This window comes from Onychostoma macrolepis, chromosome 09 (genome assembly GCF_012432095.1).
Source record: "Onychostoma macrolepis isolate SWU-2019 chromosome 09, ASM1243209v1, whole genome shotgun sequence".
Lineage (NCBI taxonomy): Eukaryota > Metazoa > Chordata > Actinopteri > Cypriniformes > Cyprinidae > Onychostoma > Onychostoma macrolepis.
Genome location: NC_081163.1, coordinates 7,017,991 through 7,038,211, shown reverse-complemented (window position 1 = coordinate 7,038,211; position 20,221 = coordinate 7,017,991). Strand labels below are relative to the sequence as shown.

The window sequence follows — 20,221 nt, the reverse complement described above, 5'->3', positions numbered from 1 at the left end:
AATTATAGAAATAAAAATATCTATTACTTACAGCTTTAAAATGGCTTTGTGCCATTCAACAACTAAATGCATAGCCACAATTAATAAAATCACAAGGCAGTTCCTGGAAAGTACAGTTGTAATTCCAACTTTATTTATATTTAAGACATTTACAGAGCCCTCAAACACACATATTCTATAACCTATGTCGGATGTTATGAATATTGAAAGTCCAAAAGGCAGGTTACAATGCAAAGCTTTAAGCAAATGTTCAGGTTACAAGTCTATTATCTTAATAATGTGGAAAGCCAATGTATATGTTCAGTACTCATGTTTCATGATGAGGAATCTGTGGAATGCAACACAGGGGCATTACATAATAATCTCAGTTTTCAGATATTTGCATCTGGACAGACATCGAAACTGAAAGCTGCAAAAACAAACACATTTACAAATGCACAACTTCAGAGGCAGAAATCTTTACAGCAAAAAAATTTACTCCAGACATGTGAATGACGCATTTATTTATAGACGACTTCCCTATGAGACAGTTTGCACTAATTAAATGGCTAAATTTCATTGTCATCAAAGCTCAACAAGTAAAAAATTAGATTTCTCTGTATATATTTTTGTGTATACAAAAATAAAACTATTGTGACCAGTCTTTATACATTACACAAAACATAAAAAAGCCTTTTTAATGTTAAACTGTTAAATACATTTCACGAGTTCACACTTACTTATAATAAACTGAGTAAAGGTTATACGTATTTGGCGTGCTGTCTGGGGAGAGGGGTCCGAGCTCGGCAGTTAGCCTGGACCCAGAGCGTTCCCCCGTGGCTGTGTTAATTATCTGCGCATGCTCCTCCCGAAATTTGTTAATAAAACATCACTTAATGACGCTAAACATTTAAAATACAAAAGCAATGTATAAATGTCAAAGAATTTGCAAACATTCATGCCTCTCTAAAGTTCCTAAAGATCTCACTGAACATTAACGAAAGTTAAAGCTATTTTATTTTATTGAATGATCATGCATCAGACCCTTAGATTCATTAATACACATCCTCTCTGTGCTTCACGCGTTCAGCACCTACAAGTTTTCTCACGAATCTCCAGAAAATGTTGGGTTTTGAACTGTGGTAGTAGCATTCTGGAATAACGGGTTGGTACCCTGTAGAAGGAGAAGAAAACATAATCTGCTTAATAAAACATCAAGCATGAATACTGAACAGTTCTAGGCAGACTGACTGAATATGAAGGGTAGGGTTTTTTTTTTGGTTAAAGAAAACAAACTTACAGATGTTTTTTCATGTTTTCTGTCTTTTTCAAATCTCTTCCATTCTCTAAGGTCACTTGCATACAGAACTCCCTTGACGATGAGGAGGATCAGGAGACCGATCAACGCCACAGCTGCCAGAGATCCTCCTACGATGGCTGCTATATTTGGCCCCTCAGGACATTCTAACACAAGAAACGTAACGGTAGAAAACTTGATGCTTTTTAAAACGGGAACATTTGTCCAAAAAAGAACATTCTGGCATGAATTACTCACCCTCATGTTGTTGCAAACCTCTATACTGTTATTTATGCTGCCTAGCTCCATAAAGGATGAAAATCACCATAAAAAAGTCCTTATGACAACTTTTGAAGCCTTTAGTCACTATATACTACAGTATTGTTGTATAGAAAGAGAATAAAGATTATTCAGAAATTCTCATAACAGCAGGGTTCAGAATGACATGAGGGTGAACAGTGACAGAACCCAAGTAACTAGTACATGTTTTAGTATTGCAGATATTGTGTCTGGGTCTACCTCTGTCTTTGAGAACATTGACAAAGTACTTGTCAAATCCAAGCTGTTCCGTCATTGTAAATGACATCCAGCAGCCCTCTTTGTCTTTAATTCGACAGTCGCTCTTGAGCAATTTTTCAACCGTCGTAAGTTGCAGATGTCTACAGGCTGCAGAGCAGTTCTTCTCAAATGGACCGGTCCCAAAGGCAAAACATTCAACACAATTCCTGCAGCAGGTCAAGAATGTTTTAGTCATTTTTAAATAAATATAAAACATTTAACTTATCAATTTTATTTTTATATGTATATATTTTGTGAAAATGGTATTTTCTTAGCGATATACTATTTAAACTAAGTGCAATCAGTGATATATTCTATTTACTTTATGTAAAAATAGTATTTTCTGACAGATATTTGCACCTCAGTATTGTAGTACATTATAAAACAGTATGCAGTTGTAACATATTGAGTGTAAATGATCATTTTTATTAAAATTATTAAATGGATGCCGCCTTACTGGGACAATAAAGCCCTTCCTACACCTACCAGTAACCCTAACTGATAAACACCACCGTGAGGCACTTTATTTGATACTTTTTGATTATTTCCTTGATTTTATTAAAAATAAATGCCTTTCTATTCTGATGTGTCATGTGAAACCACACTTTCATGGGTGAAGTTAGTGTAAATAGCCTCTGCCAACAAAACAGGCTATTTGTGTAAATAGACACTTTGATTTTTTGATTATTACATTCATGTATATTATTTATATATTACGATAAGTAACAAATAGTCTACATTTCCATTAAATCTAATAATAAAACTACAAAATATCCCAATTTATATAACTGAGAATATGTGAAATGCCTTGCAGGAATGCTTTTAACGGCTCCTTAGTAAACTGTCCTTATGAACTGATTCTCATGATTTCTGTAAGTTAATAGTTGTAGTTAGTAATCCTCTAATTGGGCCTATTTAGTTGTATTAATAATTGTTATTAATATGGCAGCTTTGTAGAGCACAAGGTGACTTGTTCTGAGGTTTTCTTACCCTGACTCTTGACACGGACGTTGGCAAGTAGGACACGTTTTGCAGTAGGGTCCCTTGTATCCTCTCTCGCATTCACACTGGTTACATACACATTTCCCACGGTTATGACAAACACTTCCATCGATCTTGCAATCCTCATCGGATTTTGCGCAGTGACACGCTGTGCCCTCGTAGCCCTGATGACACTCACATTTACCACATTTGCACTTGCCATGACCTGTAAAATAAAACCACATTACACTTTAGAACTGATTTTTAAAGATAAACTACAAAGCATGTCAAATACGAACTTTTCTACTCAAATCACCTGCACACTGTTTATTGTCAAATTTTTCACAGTGTTCATCATCGCAGTCACAGAATTCGCCATAGAAATTGCCACCACCGTCTGTAGAATGGCACTGACACCGTCCACACAGACAATCTCCTTTGCCTTCACATTCGGTCCCATTGTCCTTCCGGCACTGCGCTTTCAATGACGCCTCGTCCTTTTGGCCTAGTTTGCACTCACAATGCTGTCCTAAGAAACCCGATTCACACCTGTGGACGTGGGGAAATTGCTTATATCACATACATCTACTCCTGAAATAGGTCAAGAATATTTTAAGAATTGTTAAATACATATTAAATAAGGTGTTTTATATTTTACTATCTCATCTATCTATTTTTTATATTATATTGATAGATTGCTTGTTCCACATGAATAATGAATTGTGTGTGTGTGTGTGTATACACACACACACACACACACACATAATTAATAAGAAATAATAAGACAAAAAGAATGATGTATTATTTAAAATCTAATGAGATTCACCATTGAGACTAAATTGATAAAAAAAAAAAAAAATTATTTTGATGAAAAATATTATTTCTTGTTTTTTAAAAATGAAATAAGATTGACCTAGGGAATTTGGGATGAAAAAGAAAGCAATTAGAGATAATTATATTTTTCTGTTACCTGCAGCCGCCACAGACGACTTTACCATTTCCCCCACAGTGAGGATGAAGTTCACTGGAATCATCACATTCACACTGGCATCGAGTCCGCACGTTCACCTTCAGTTTTTCACTAAAGCCCAATGGCCCGATGAGGAAGCTCTGACTGGCAATGCATCTGTCTACTGTTACTGTCACATGAAAAATCACCTGAAAGGATTATTGTAAGAGTAAGGTTATTTACAAAATCGTATAATATTGCCTTTGCTAAATTTGCTAAAATGATAAACCAAGATTTGCATCTGCACTTGCGTAGATGATCTTTATGATCATTTGAATTAATCTCACTCACCTCCTTACCAATGTTCACATTATCACATTTCCCCCTGTCACTGGGTTTTTCTCCACCTGCACAGTCTGATGTGTATTTCACAGATATGAAATCTGGGAGAGCTTCATGAGCCATGATCACTTCAGAGGTCAAGTTCTGTTCCAACCCCACAGGACATTAATAAGGGTGTTAAACATAGAATATCACAAGGTTTTACTTAAAAAAAGGTTTGTGCTAAGTGGAAATCACATGCACTCACGTTGTATGCATCCACAATTAGTTTGACAACGTTGCTCGAGTCTTCGGAGAGAACTCCAACTGCAGATTTAGGGATCAGTTTGCTCAGCTCCTGTTAAGGATACATGTCAGGTACACCATAGTACTTCAACTACTAAGAATATTAATGTGAATTGTGTGTAAATGAAATGAAGCAAAAGGCGAAGTGTTGTAATTTATACACCAATCATAACTACAAAAATAATGACTTTCACACAGGTTTCTCAGACACTGCCAAACTGCCGCTGGCAATGTTTTATAGTATCACAGCACCTGTTCACACTTTCCAGGGCACTCAACCTATGATAATCATAACTTTAAATAGATAATTTATTTTAGCTAAGCATGTTTTACTTACTGTGTACACAGTTTCCATTTTTTTGGTGACTGCAAAAATGGGTTGTATGTTTTTCTCCTCAAGCTTGCGAGCAATTTGTCCAACAGATGGGTAGTCCTGAAAACATAGATTGTATTATAATTTTGATATTTTCACATGATGCGTTATCAAGGTACTGATAGCATCTAATACATAAACCCTTTTGCATATGTACAACTTTGGAGACATACAAATGTTAAGAAATTCCTTGAGCCTTTAAGATATTCAATTTTTCTTTCATTGTAGTTATTTTAGTACTTAAAATAAACAAAAATGAGAAATGTTGCCTTGGCAACTGGCTGGAATGATATATATATATATATATTGTGACGCGTGTCCCGGGACCTCATCAGCATCGCCCTGGAAACGGAGGAGAATCACCTGCACGTCATTAGCACGGGCTGGCCGGCCGCACCTGGAACTAATCAAGGAGCGTTTAAAAGCACGCCAGAACCAGAGGACAGTGAGATATGACTCCAGTTCTTGCATCGCTGACTGCCCTTTCCCTCTGCCACAGAGAGCGACTCCTGACCGGCCAGCCCACCGCACTCGGACGACACGGACACGAGAACCTCACCCACGCAGAGCACGAAAGCACAAGTGGATCCTGGAGCACGATTATCTCACTCACGAGCACGACGGCACGAACAAACACGCACAATAAACGCACCCTTCGGGGCATTTATTGATCCTCCGTGTCGTGTGATTCTTCCTCCCGTTACACTGGTGGAGAATGCGGGCATAAACGGGAAGAATCACCGACCGGCAACCTTTGTTTTCCCCGTCCTGACATCTCGTCTTTTTTTTCTGTTTTTCCCTCAGGCGGCGACTCCTCCCCAGCCATGGAAGATCTACTGAAACACCTGACGGAAGTCAGCATCCGTCAGCAGCAGATCACCGAACACATGGCTGCCCGACAAGGAGAGGTGGAGCAGGAACTCGCCGCCCTCCGAGCCGCCTCCGCCCAGCGGGTTCCGCTGCCCGATCCCCGCGTCAGAGCGCCGGCACTTTTACCAAAAATGACGGCCCACGATGACGTCGAGAGCTATCTCCTGATGTTCGAGGCAACGGCAACCCAGGAAGGCTGGACCCAGGACGAGTGGGCGCGCGCGCTGGCACCGTTGCTTACCGGCGAACCCCAGCGCGCCTATTTCTCAATGACATCGGAGATGAGGGAATCATATGAAGAAGTGAAGAAGGAAATCCTGTCCCGGGTGGGCCTTTCCCCCATCGCAGCGGCCCAATTGGTACACGACTGGGAATACTCCCCCCGGTTGCCAGCCCGCGCCCAGGCTGCTGACTTGTCTCGCCTCGTCCGTCATTGGTTGCTGGTAGGGGACCCCAGCGCCGCCCAAGTGGTCGAGCGAGTGGCTGTAGACCGTCTCCTTCGGGCTCTCCCACGTCCCGTCCGCCAGGCTGCCGGCATGCAGAACCCGTTCACCATGGGAGATCTGGTAGAGGCCATCGAGTTGGCGGAGGCGGCCCACCGTCGTGAGGCTGGGGAGCGAGCGCCACCGATTCCCCGGAGGGTGCACCAGGAGCGACGCTCGCTGGAGGGTACCTTTCGGCCAGTAGGCAGGCCGGCGGCTCCCGAGCCCCAGGACGAGCCGATGCCCACGGAGCCGCCCACCGCACCACGCCGGGCATGGCTGGCAGGTTGCATCGTCCACCACGAGGCCCCACCGGCGGCCCCGAAGATCGACGTCAAGGTCAACGGTCGTCCCTACCGGGCCCTGCTGGACTCGGGCAGTGCGGTCAGCCTGTTACAATCGTCAGTGGTGGCCCCGCAGCCAGGAACCCGGGCCGTGCTCCCCATCACCTGCGTGCATGGCGATACGCGCCAGGTCCCCGCACGACGGGTCCACATCACCGCCGCCTCGGGCTCCTGGCCCGTCGAAGTGGGCTTGGTAACGGACCTCCCCGTCCCGGTCCTCCTAGGACGGAATTGGCCAGGGTTTGACCGCCTGCTCGCCGACGCCGCCCAACCTGCCAGCCCGGCCGGGAGCTGCCGCCCTCGGAGATTCAGCCGCCGTCCCCGCCAGAGGGCCGCCCTGCTGGCCTCGGACAGCCCCCGAGATGGTGAGTCCCCCTCCCAAACCACTAACCTCTTTTATGACATCTTTCAACAGGTTAAGGGAGGTGGGACCTTTGCGAAGGAACAGCTCGGGGACGAGCGGCTGAAGCATTGCTGGGCGCAAGTGAGGGTGACCGAAGGAAAGGAAGTGCAGCCACCGCCCCACCCGGTCCCCCACTTCATTGTGAAAAATGGCCTGCTCTACTGCGTCGCACCGCGAAGGGGGGAGGAGAAACAATTGCTGGTAGTGCCGCGGACCAAGACGGAGACAGTAATAGAGCTCGCCCACTCCCATCCCATGGCCGGGCACCTAGGGGCCCACAACACCATACAACGAATCCGGGATCGGTTCCACTGGCCCGGACTAGATGCGGAGGTGAGGCGCTTCTGCCGCGCTTGCCCCACGTGCCAACAGACCTCGCCCAGCACTCCTCCCCCCAGTCCGCTGATCCCCCTGCCCATCATAGAGGTACCCTTCGAGCGAATTGGCATGGATCTCGTGGGGCCGTTGCCGAAGTCCGCCCGGGGCCATGAACACATCCTGGTCATCGTGGACTATGCCACTCGCTACCCCGAAGCCATTCCCCTCCGGAAAGCAACATCGAAGGCGATCGCCCAGGAACTCTTCCTGCTGAGTAGTCGAGTTGGCATCCCCGCGGAGATATTGACCGACCAAGGCACCCCGTTTATGTCCCGGACCATGGCCGACCTCTGTCGGCTCCTGCAGGTTAAACAGCTCCGCACCTCAGTCTACCACCCGCAGACCGATGGGCTGGTCGAAAGATTCAATCAAACCTTGAAGCGGATGCTCCGTCGGGTGGCCGCGGAGGATAAACGGGATTGGGATCGAATGCTTCCGTATGTCCTTTTTGGAATTAGAGAGGTGCCCCAAGCATCGTCCGGTTTCACCCCATTCGAACTCCTGTTCAGACGTCAACCCCGCGGTCTACTCGACGTCGCCAAGGAAGCCTGGGAGCAGCAACCGGCCGCCCATCGGTCCACGATCGAGCACATCCGTGAGATGAGGGAACGGATCGACAGGGTCATGCCGACCGGTCCGGGAGCACCTCATCAAGGCTCAACAGGCCCAACAACGGCACTATGACCGGGCAGCCCAACCACGGGAGTTTCAGCCTGGAGACCTCGTCCTGGTCCTAGTCCCGACCGCAGCCTGCAAATTTCTAGCCAAGTGGCAGGGGCCATTCACGGTGACGGAAAAGGTGGGGCCCGTCACCTATCGAGTACGCCAACCCGGGAAACGAAAAGAGGAGCAGTTATACTACGTGAATCTCCTGAAGCGGTGGGTCGGGACGAGGACCCAACTGGCCGCCCTAGCCACCACCACTCCCGTGGTTGTAGACATTAACCCCCACCTGTCGGCTGCCCAGAAGACGGAGCTGCAACACCTGGTCGGTCAATTCTCCGACGTGTTCTCTCCACTCCCCGGGCGGACCCACGTCCTTCAGCACGACATCCGCACACCCCCAGGCACCATCGTCCGGCAGCGGCCCTATCGAGTGCCAGAGGCTCGGCGACACGCCATTGAAGAGGAAGTGCAGGAGATGCTGAAGTTGGGGGTAATCGAGCCCTCGCGCAGCCCCTGGTCCAGCCCCATCGTTATGGTCCCAAAACAGGATGGCACCCTCCGCTTTTGTAATGACTTCCGCCGCCTAAACAAGGTCTCCGAATTTGACGGGTACGCCATGCCGCGGGTGGACGAACTCCTGGATCGGCTGGGGAGGGCCCGATATATTTCCACCCTGGACCTCACCAAAGGCTACTGGCAAGTGCCCTGTCGGATGACGCAAGACCGAAGACCGCCTTTTCCACCCCCAGTGGGCACTGGCAGTATCGGGTCCTCCCCTTCGGCCTGCATGGGGCCCCAGCCACCTTCCAGAGGCTCATGGACATCTTGCTGAGGCCCCATCAACCCTACGCCGCGGCCTACCTGGACGACGTCATAGTCCATTCGGAGACCTGGGAGGACCACCTGGAGCGGCTGCGGAGGGTGCTTCTGGAGCTGCGCAGGGCCGGACTAACCGCCAACCCCCGGAAATGCCACCTCGCCCTCGATGAAGCCAAGTACCTGGGCTACCAGGTGGGACGGGGGCTTATCAAACCGCAGGAGAAGAAGGTGGTAGCGATTCTCTCGGCCCCACGGCCCACCTCCAAGACCCAGGTGCGTGCCTTTTTGGGGTTGGCGGGTTACTATCGGTGTTTCATCCCCAACTTCTCCTCCTTAGCAGCACCCCTGACAGACCTGACCAGGAAGGGGCAGCCGGAGAAGGTCGTTTGGGGACACACCGAAGAGGAGGCGTTCAAGAAGGTGAAGGAGGCTCTCACCGCGGCGCCGGTGCTCCGAGCCCCGGACTTCAACTGCCCCTTCCTGTTGCAGACGGACGCCTCCGACACCGGGTTGGGAGCCGTCCTATCCCAGGTGCAGGACGGTGAGGAACACCCGGTGATCTACATCAGCCGAAAGCTGACCCCCACGGAGCAACGGTATGCCGCCATGGAGAAAGAAGCGTTGGCCGTCAAGTGGGCAGTCCTGGAGCTCAGGTATTACCTCCTTGGCCGAAAGTTTACACTCTTCACCGATCACGCCCCTCTACAATGGATGGCACGGGCCAAGGAGACGAACGCACGAGTCACCCGCTGGTTCCTGGTGCTCCAGGACTTCCACTTCGTCGTGCAACATCGGGCGGGGACGGCCAACGCCAACGCCGACGGACTTTCCCGGATCTGGTCAGCTTTCGCAGGTCTGTCAGGTATTTCTTCCAGCCAGCCCACCATACTCGGACGACACGGACACGAGAACCTCACCCACGCAGAGCTCGAAAGCACAAGTGGATCCTGGAGCACGATTATCTCACTCACGAGCACGACGGCACGAACAAACACGCACAATAAACGCACCCTTCGGGGCATTTATTGATCCTCCGTGTCGTGTGATTCTTCCTCCCGTTACAATATATATATATATATATATATATATATAAATTATTATTATTATTACAATTAATGTTTCTTTTATTGTAAAGTACTGATTTTTTTTTTTTTTTTTTTTAAATGTTGTTTTAATTGTATTATATGCTTTGTATGAGCCTTCTGTACAGCACTTTGGTCCACTTCGGTGTTTTTAAGGTGCTTTATAAATAAAGTTTGATTGATTGATTGATTGAAAATCATTTTTATGGTTTTAGTTTTAGTTAACAATACCTGACATTTGACTTTCCTAGTTTAGCTCAAATGTTTTTAATATAAAACATCTGATAAATAACATATGAATATAAAGTATTAAATCATACCCAGAGGTTGCTCTTGCTATACTTGTTGTTGACCAGCTCACAGGTTTCTTTGTTTGGTTCCAGAATAGCAGCAAGTTTTCCATCCCCTGCCATGTGGAAGCCGTCATCAGTGGCCAGCACCAGCAGACGAGTGCTGTTTCCCCAACCAATATCGTTCTGCATGGGTAACACATGAGAGGGGTGGGATAAACCTTTTCTAATCCGTTTGATAGGGCATGTAAACACTTGATTGGATTGAAAACTGAAATTGAAAGATTTACGTAAAAATGGCGTAATGACGCATGACACACGGAACAAGCCTATGTTGTTGTTGCTGAATATAATAAATGACTGTCGTGTCGATTTAAAGTAGTGCTGGATAACGTTGTGCCACAAGTGCTTGCTTTTAACTCTCATCTACAGACGTCTTGTTTTGGGCGCGGGAATAGCCTTTTTAACTGTTTGATTAATATAAGCATCATTGCACAAAGCTTCTTGTTGTCTCCTAATTAGGACCCAAAATAGCTACAGTAGGCCTAAATATTAAGTCTGCTTTTTTAATGTAAAAACAATGGGAAACTCTGCATATCCGTGCAGTGTATGCATGTCAAAAGATTAAATACGATTGGAAGCTTGTGACATATAAATGCGCACATCAACATTATCACTTTATTTAGCATACATGTTCAGTTTCATCATTCGGAATGATTTCATTCAAATTGAAACAAAACGTGTCCATGTAAACGTGGCTATAGTATGGCTGATGTAATCTGTTAATATGGCTGCCAAACTTAATTTCTGCAATTTATGCATGTAGTGTGAAACATATCTTAGTCTCACCATGCAGACTGCGACTTGCATGATGGCATCCAGGCTTCCCTCTGGGGGGTCCAGGTTTCCGGATATATGCTGCTTGGCTACCATTTCTCTGAACTTGTTCCCATCTTTTGTCAGTGGAAGCACATGCTGAAAGCCAAATGCTGGTTGACATGGTTCATTTTTATCTGAGCACGGCCGTTGGAGCTTTGCTTCATTGGTGTCAGTGTATGGAAGAAGCGTTTTGTCAACAAACGAACCAAAGCCTGCATCAGGAAAGTTGGTTCATGAAGTCACTGCCATAATCTTTGAACTCTGAAATAGGAATAATATTATATTTTTATGTTAATATATTTGAATACTCTTACCTATCCTGGCATTGCCAGTGATTTTAGTGAGCTCAGTAAGTAAATTATTTCCCAGTTGTTTCACATTCTCCAAATCATCTTTCATGGAGTATGAGAGATCCATTAGGTAGTAGAGATCTACTGGATAGCCTTCTGCCCTTTTAAAACGTATCTGAAAAGTTTGGGGCAACCCTGAGGAAACAACATATTCAGTCACCTCTGTTCTCTGAAAGTCAGGCTCAAACGTACATTTGATTGAGCTATACAGTAGATTTGTAAGAATGTAACATACCTGGTCTAAGATCAAGTTGTACTTCTTGTGGTTGGATTTGCACTGGATTTAAACCAGCACCCAGGGGCTTGTCTGATTTTTTTGTAAAATCGTTTTTAGGATATATTATGCCAGTGGTTGAACATCCTTTATTTTTAAGCGAAGTGGCTGTGTCACAACGTGCTGCTTCCTGCTCCCCAGTCTTGGTGAAATTCTGTGGTTTAAAAAGGACAGAGAGCATGATGTGAAGGAGATGCGATGTGCCAGTCATTACATTTTTCTTTACTTGAAAAAGCTGAACAAACCAACAATGGATATTCCAGTTTGACACTGGAATGTTAGAAATCAAATAGTTGACACTGAATAGTAAAACTTGCAAGCTCCAATTAAATTGTCTTACAGCAATGACACTTTGAGAGTTCTTTTTTTTTTTTTTTCAATCAATAAAATTGCATTTAAAAGGTACTTGGTTGATATTATGAGCGCTTGTGAAACAGTATTGATTGCTGGAGTTTGAGGCACTTAAGTAGCAAACAAGATATTTATGAGCATAACTTTGTTTTTTTCTATGAAATTACCATCAGTTTTTACTTTTTAATTGTTGTTCCATATTTATGATTTTTTTTACTCGCTAGTGTTATATTTTCTGAAAAAACATGCACCTAAACAGCATGTACAAAACAAACTGGCCACTTTAAATATCACCTAAATGAATGATTCTTAGTCAGAATAAGCTGCAGAGTGGACCAGAATTAATGCTGCATGTGAAATTCTGGATACCTGAGAGACTAGGGATTGAAATGGTCTAAACTACTTTATAGCATGGACTGAGTTCAGACAGTGAGATATTTTCTGAAGGCCAATTAAATGGTGTTTCACAGGTTCCCCACCTCTGAAAATTGATTTTACTGATATAAACAATAGAGCCATTAAGAAGCACTTACCAAATCTTTACACCAGGCGCAGCCGGGCCCGGACTTGATGCAGTCTCCACATGTGTTTACTGATGCTTTTAAACATTGCTCCTCAGTGTAGACTGCAACACACATAAACAAGCTATGTCTCGAAACAGTCTATTTTGTTTGCATGACTCAACATTCTGGATATTTGCTTGGATATTTGTTATGATTAATGTAGTTAAAAGACACAAATACAAAATGCATTTATCTGTGAGACACAGGCTTTGTTCCAAAACCTAGTGTGTTGTATTTGAATATATATTGAAATGTTCTCTTTCTATGCCAAATCGGTCACTCATGAGGTTCCATTTCAGTTAGAACCACTAGATTTTGGAACAGAGCCAAAACTCTTCAAACAAGGCTTAGCTGGGTCCAAATTAAACTGGTTTCTGATTGGCTTCCAATCCACTATAACATCAGATGTCATTTTTGTTTTTTGAACAAACTGCATGCACAGGATTGGAGGATATTATAGGCAGCAAAGGAGATTATTACCAACTCTGCAGAGGCAGTATTTTTCAGGTTTTGGACACAGTGTAAAGAACATAATATGCACAAGGTGTATGCAATGCACGTACCCTGTGTTCCCACCAACAACAGGAGAAGGCCCCTCAGACACACTGCCTGAAGCATTTCCTAGTGTCAAACAGCATTCTTTATTATCAAAGTTCCTCATATTTCAGCTTCCTAAACTATTGAAAATGACAGGAAATGGGCTTGCCATTGCTGCTTAGTAATGCAAGCAAACCTTTCCTATACCTGTGCAGTTTTGCAGCAACTGTGCAAGGCATCAAACAGAAAAGTGTGAACTTGAAAAAAGCGGATGATGCTTTTAGCAGAAGAAAGTGTGATGCGGGTGACACATCTCAGACAAGTGACTGCCATAGACGGTCAAATGGCCTATGAGCTTGATATTTATTGTTTCATCATGGTTTTACCACATCAGCCTATGAAACATGGGTTAGTTTCCCACACAGAGAGCTATATTTACATTGTCGGCTCTACAGCGAGATGTAGGCTAGGTGCTGTATGTCACTTTTCGCAATGTCAAATGGTTACAGGAACATAAATGCTGGTTTTATGACTTTGTTTGGATGTTTATTTATACAGTCAAGCTCAAAACATATCATGTGTACTGTACAAATATAGACTACTTTTATGATATTTTTTTAACTGTATAAATCGCCATCCATTTTGTTGTATGATAAAAAGCAGCTCAGACATTTTGATTAACATTTTATTTTTGTTTAAAAAAAAATTAAATTAAATATATATATATATATATTTATATATGTTGACGTATTCCTTTAATATATTGCCTTTAGTTATAATGTAGCCTACTTATTTGTTCTGCCAGAGTTCTTAATGTATTTAGTAAATGCAGTCGATATTGCCAATTATACAATTCTATATAAGAAAATTATTCTTACTGTTTGAAGTGAGAAAATAGTACAGTCATCCCAAAGTTTACTGATTAATGTTAATCAATATTAATATTCGATTAATCCTTGATAATACTCCATGTGAGCGGATTAGTGAACTAACGGTTAAGCAGATAGAAACTATGAAACTGTTCATAAAGCTACAGTTACTGTTATCAAAACTACAAAAGACAAGAAAGAATTAGTAATGCATGAAATCGCAAAATGCACAAAATCAAGTATTAAACAGGTCTTACTTAATGTTGTCGATATTCTACGCCCTAGAGAGATACAGCCGTCATAAATGGCTATGAGATGCTTTTTGGTTTCCTCAAGCAGAACACAGTTGCTTCAGAACTGAAAGAAAGTTAGCAAACTGCTGCACACATGACAGGAAAGCAGAGAGGAAGTAAAATGATGTAAGTCCTGAGAAAATATGGGCGTTAGGGTAAGAAGATGAGGCGATGCAAATCAAAACCACATATTCAACTAGAGTTTAAACTAAATTAAAGTTTAGGATAAAAGTTCCTACAATGGGAAATGTTACTGAGCGCCTTAGTAAGATGTTAGGCATGTTTTTATGTTTAAACTGTCATTATTTACTTTTTCTTGACCACATCCACTTTTTCTTTCGACATTTACAGTTAAACTGAGTTGTGCCTTTTAGATCTCCTTTAAACAATCCACGAGTGTCCCGCTTTAATGGCAGTGAACAGGGATCAGCATCAAGCTTTTAAAAAAGACGCAAAAATAGGCTATCACTAGTGATGTTACGTTAGTGAACGAATCGTTCTTTTTGAACGAATCTTTTAAGTGAACGAATCATTCTCGTTCACGTAATCCATTGACTCATATTTCTCGTTCACTGAAATTCCTCCGTCCGCAGCAGCGCGGCGCTATTAGCAGCACATGCGAACATCAGTGAACCGGGTAGTTGTGTGGACTGTTTCACCCTGTCAAAGAATGACTAAACCTCGAGCCAATAGCCTTCGAGTATGAGATGTGACGGAGCACGTGATTTGTTGAATGTAGTGAACGAATACGCCCATCACCAGGGACAATTGATTGAAAATTTGTACAAAAAATTGTAGAACCGTTCTACATAAATTCAATTAAAACAATATATATATATATATATATATATATATATATATATATATATATATATATATATATTTTTTTTTTTTTTTTTTTTTTTTTAATTAATACAAAATACACACACACACACACACACACACAATGTTTCAATCTCTGTCAATCACTCTGATACAGAGTCCTGCACGCGGGCGGGTACCCGCGGGTGAACCGCAAAAATTGACGTACCGGTGGAATAATATTGACGTGTCCGGTGCGGTGCGGGTGTGGGTCGGACTGGTGACAGGCACGGGCGGGTTGCGGGTACAATTGTAACCAAGACTATTTCGACTTAATCCAGTACACGCTGATAGGCAGCTCCTTTCAAATTGTCCCGTGCTTGTGTTCGCGCGCTCTGTCTGAAGACCGGGCTTCTACAGCGGGATTTGCAAACACTGAGCACTGTAGCCAATCGACAGCTGTATTGACATTGATTGACAGCTGTAAGCAGGCCCGGCTCCAGGTACGAGTTGAAGGGTGGGCAAATGTCACTGTTTGCCTTATAAACAGTGACATTTAAGACTTGCATTTAAATTCACCCCAATTTGCACAATTTGGGCCATTTGCACATTTTCACGTAAGTTCTGCTACTTCATGGAGTAAGGATAATTATGAAATTAATATTAGCCACAACAGAGGTGCAAATTTTGCAATACATAATTCAAATTTTAATTAGCAATTTTGTGATTGGCTGTTATGTGTGGGGCCAGGGTGGGCCAAGCTTCTGACTGGGTGGGCCAGGCCCACCCTGGCCCCCCCGTGGAGCCGGGCCTGGCTGTAAGTCTAGTGATTACATTAAAGGGAGCGCTCTTTGCTCGCTTTTCTGTAGTTAATCGATTCACAGTTTGAATAAAAGCTTTAGTCCGCAATAGTTTTATATTGTTTACACGTTGAATGGTGCTTTCTCTCTCTCTGTTAACTTGTTGGGCTGCGTGTGTTAAATGTTATTATTAAATTTATTATTATTTATTATTAAAATATTAACGCATTAACTCAGAATGACTTGTTAATTGCTTGTTACATTAAAAATAAAATAAAGGTGTTTTGTCTGCCTTATGTAGATTTAATGCGGGTGCGGTTCGGGTCGCGGTTTTTATGTCAAACGGGTCGGGTCGGGTTCGGAATTAAATTAGTGTTGCTGTCGGATAACGGGTCGCGTATTCGGTTAACTACTGCGGGTGCGGGTTTATCAAACAGGACCCGTGCAGGACTCTGCTCTGATATGCAATTAAATTGAGTTCACTGACTGAGTGCTGTCGGTCACTGTCTTTAATCATTTCTATGCATAACTGTATGGTAGTTAATGCCACATGCACTGTAATATCATGTTCTATATTGAAAGCTAAATTTCCAAATGAAAATAGCAATAACGTGATCGTTTTATAAAGTATGTGTTCATATGTGTTAAGGGTGAGTGGTGAATGCAGCGAAAACTTTACAGTAGATTGGAAACCGATTGCTCTCCCATGACTTTTTGTAAACTGTATTTATGACAAAGAACTGCATAGATGTAGATATTATCAACTATCGATAAACACACACCTTGTCCTCTCCTCTGCGCCACCGCAGTCTGTGCATTGAAGAACGCGCAGAAAGATGGGGAGGAGCCGAAGTCTGCTGCCGTTTTCATTTGAAATTTAAAGGGAAAGAATCGCAAGATTTTTAGGGGGGCTGAGCAGAAATTTAGGGGTGCTAAAGCCCCCCTAAAAATGGCCTAGCGACGCCCATGCCCATCACTGACCGAGTCGCTGTTTTGAGTCTGAACGAGAGAGATATCTCTTTCGTGAACTAATTGAACGAGCTGGTACATGAGTCATGACATGTCGTTCGTGAATGAGTTGAATGAACTGGTGCATGTCGTTCGTGAACGAACTGGTACATGAGTCATGACATGTCGTTCGTGAATGAATGTGTACCGGGTAGGTCGGTCATTTTAGCATGTGAGTCAGTCTCGTTCAGCAATCAGCTGAAAGTGGATGCAAAGTGCAGCAGGTACTGTGGCAATGTGCACATACGCTTGTTTATATATATTCATATTTAACATAGGCTACAGAACATAACTCCACGATTTATGAATGTGTAAAAGTCCGACCAAACAATTAAAAAAAATAATTATGCAAGAAAACCTTATGTTTTGGTAATCTGAACCCATTTTATTTATTTAATAGTTCTAGATTCACTGCATGTAAATAAAACATTTCAAAGTTTTTTTGTTTTAATTTTGATGATTAGAACTTACAGCTCATGAAAGTCAAAAATCCAGTATCATAAAATATTACAATATTTCCTAAGATCAATCAATCAATCAAAAAAAAAAAGAAAAAAAAAAGGATTTGCAAAACAGAAAAGTTCAAGTTCTTGTACAAGTCCGTGTAAAGTGATATTAAAATATGTGTTCTGAGTTTGTCACACAACAGAAAAATGTGTTATTAACCACCCAGTCAAATTTGAATGATTAAAAAGACCGCCAAGTACCTAAAATAAGTTATCAAAATCTTGGAAAAATAAGCAGGACTCTGCTCTCAAACGCTGGGGGCGTGTCCGCTGTCGGCACTGAAACCACGCCCACTCGCGGGAAAGCGGCCGTCTCTCTCAACTGTCAAATATGGCTACAACCTGAATGGATGCTACTGATGCTATCTCTAGTAGTTTAATTGGATTTATACAGCCATACATGTTTGAGCGTGCAAGTTCGTTATTTAATTGTAGACGCGCGGCAAGCGCGCTCAACTCGCGTCAGCGCTGCTGTGAGTTGAAACCTTCTTGTCTGGTCTTCGACATGGTCTTCAAGGCAAGCGTGGCTCATGGTTGCTTAGCAACGGCAAACACCACAAGAGCAGAAGCTCCGGTGCGCTTTAAAAGAAGAGAAAGCGGTACAGCTCGCGTTTCCATGCGTTTTTAGATGCGAATTGTGAACGCTCCATGTTTTCAAATTGTATGTATTCTGCCACATATTGATGTCTCTGGGCTAAGACCCAGGTATCCATTCACCCTAGAACTGTCCCTGCCTAGAATCTGTATATCTAACATCACAGACATTCAAAAAGACGAACTAAGAACTTGACCTCTCAACATGGCACTGTGGGCAGGTGCTAAAGTCCTGCTGGAAAAGGAAATCAGCATCTCCATAAAGCTTGTCAGCAGATGGAAGCATAAAGTGCTCCAAAATCTCCTGGTAGACAGCTGCTTTGACTTTGGACTTGATAAAACACAATGGACCAACGTCACGGCAGCCCAAATCATCACTGACTTCGGAAACTTCACACTGGACTTCAAGCAGCTTGGATTCTGTGCCTCTCCAGTCTTCCTCTAGACCTCTATTTCCAAATTAAATGCAAAATTTACTTTTATCTGAAAAGAAGTCTTTGGACCACTGAGCAACAGTCCAGTTCTTTTTCTCCTTAGCCCAGGTAAGATGCTTCTGACGTTGTTCCTGTTGCAGAAGTGGCTTGGTAGCCCTTTTTTCTGAAGACGTGTTTGAATCAGCTTTGCTTCACAGTATTCTCAAGCTTGCGGACATCCCTGTTGCTTGTGCACCTTTTCCTACCCAATTTCTTCCCTCCAGTCAACTTTTCATTTAATATACTTTGATACAGCACTCTGTAAACAGCCACCCCTCTCAGTAATGACCTTCTGTGACTTACCCTCTTTGTGGAGGGTGTCAATGATTGTCTTCTGGACCATTGTCAAGTCAGCAGTCTTCCCCATTATTGTGGTTTTAAACTTTTTCACAATATTCAAATTTTTTGAGAGGCACCTGTATTAGCGCAGCAGTTCACCCCAACTCACCACAGAAAAGCACACAAGTTATGAAGAATCAAGATTAATAAAAACGCTACAGGAAACAACGCCTAGAAATCACCACCAAAAATATCTGTACTTTCTGAGTTAAATATCTCCAGACCGGAACTGACAGTTGACAGATGAATGCCATGACAGATAGCCCATACATCCCTCAGAATAAAGTACATGGATTGCATTTAATTTTGTTTTTTATTCATCTTGATTTTTCACAACTTGTGTGCTTTTCCTGGGCGAGTCGGAGTGAACTGCTGCGCTAAAAGATTCTCATGAATGCGCACAGATATTCATTAAATAATACGCAAAAATTTGCCTTGTTTTTCACCAATCTTAGCCTATCGTATACCGCCTGAACACATGGAATATGGAACGTGTCACATGGGACCACTCTGTGATACTTTTGCGTCTTTTTCTAAAGCTTGATGCTGATCACCATACACTGCCATTATATGGACAAGAACACACGGGGCATTTCTTTAAATTAAAAAAAAAAAAACCTTTTAAGAACTCGAGTGTATACTTCTGCTTTAGCTTACGCCTACTAGGAAACTTAGCATTGTGGTATTGCAAGTATTATTGGCTTTTGTATGATAAACCACTTGTGAAGTTCCTCATTTCTAAGATGCTTTGAATAAAAGCATCTGCTAAGTCATTAGACTGAACATATATTATATGGTAACATGCTCTGTTGGCGTGTAGGCTAACAGTGGGTTGCCACATGCAGTGCTTCTCAATCTGTGGTACATGTAGTGCCCCCAGGTGGTATGCAGCATAACTATGGAAATTCATAAAAAGAAATATACATTTGATTTGTCATATTATTTTCTGAATGTTTTATTTTTAATATAACTTAATGACATTTTATTTTAATATAATTCAAAAAAGCCACTTTTTTATATTGTGCCTGATGTGAAAAGGCATGTTCTCTTTAAGTTGCAACCACAAGACCGTGCATAGCATGTTTATTTTATTTCATTAGATATTATTCATTTTTTCTGCCCTTAAAGTCTGTGAGCTTGATTTTCTGAAATTCCTGACCCTTAAAAATCGGATTCAGTTGTTTTGAGCATGATATAAAAATTAAACCAGACAAATCAGTTTTATTAGTGTTTTTAAAGTGGATTGCAATATTTGAAATGGTTTTTAAAATAATGTTTGAATTGTATTGCATAACTTTAGGATTCTTCCACAGATCTGCAAAGGGCCAGTGGTTGTTCATCCACTTGAGAGTCTCATGAGAGTCTCAGCATTGCGATTTATTCTTTAGTAGATGGATACTGGACGATTTTTTTTTCATAACCAAAATATAGCGTATGTTATAAAATGTTATTAAGTTTACACTCAAAGAGACTCTGTGGTTTTTGG

At 42.8% G+C, this 20,221-nt stretch overlaps 1 protein-coding gene across 1 annotated transcript; it reads right to left on the bottom strand.

Moving 5' to 3' along the window:
- Positions 1-111: 111 nt before the first annotated feature.
- Positions 112-14,315, bottom strand: itgb2 (integrin, beta 2). Its single transcript, XM_058786033.1, has 16 exons — positions 14,179-14,315; positions 13,079-13,136; positions 12,486-12,577; positions 11,563-11,755; positions 11,292-11,462; positions 10,948-11,189; positions 10,129-10,284; positions 4,729-4,824; positions 4,354-4,443; positions 4,116-4,250; positions 3,786-3,973; positions 3,132-3,364; positions 2,825-3,041; positions 1,796-2,001; positions 1,280-1,443; positions 112-1,153 (listed from the first exon to the last, which is right to left on the bottom strand). Exons 2-16 carry the CDS (start codon positions 13,131-13,133, stop codon positions 1,085-1,087), a joined length of 2,307 nt encoding a protein of 768 aa, XP_058642016.1. The 5' UTR covers positions 13,134-13,136; positions 14,179-14,315; the 3' UTR covers positions 112-1,084.
- Between the last annotated feature and the right edge of the window lie 5,906 nt (positions 14,316-20,221).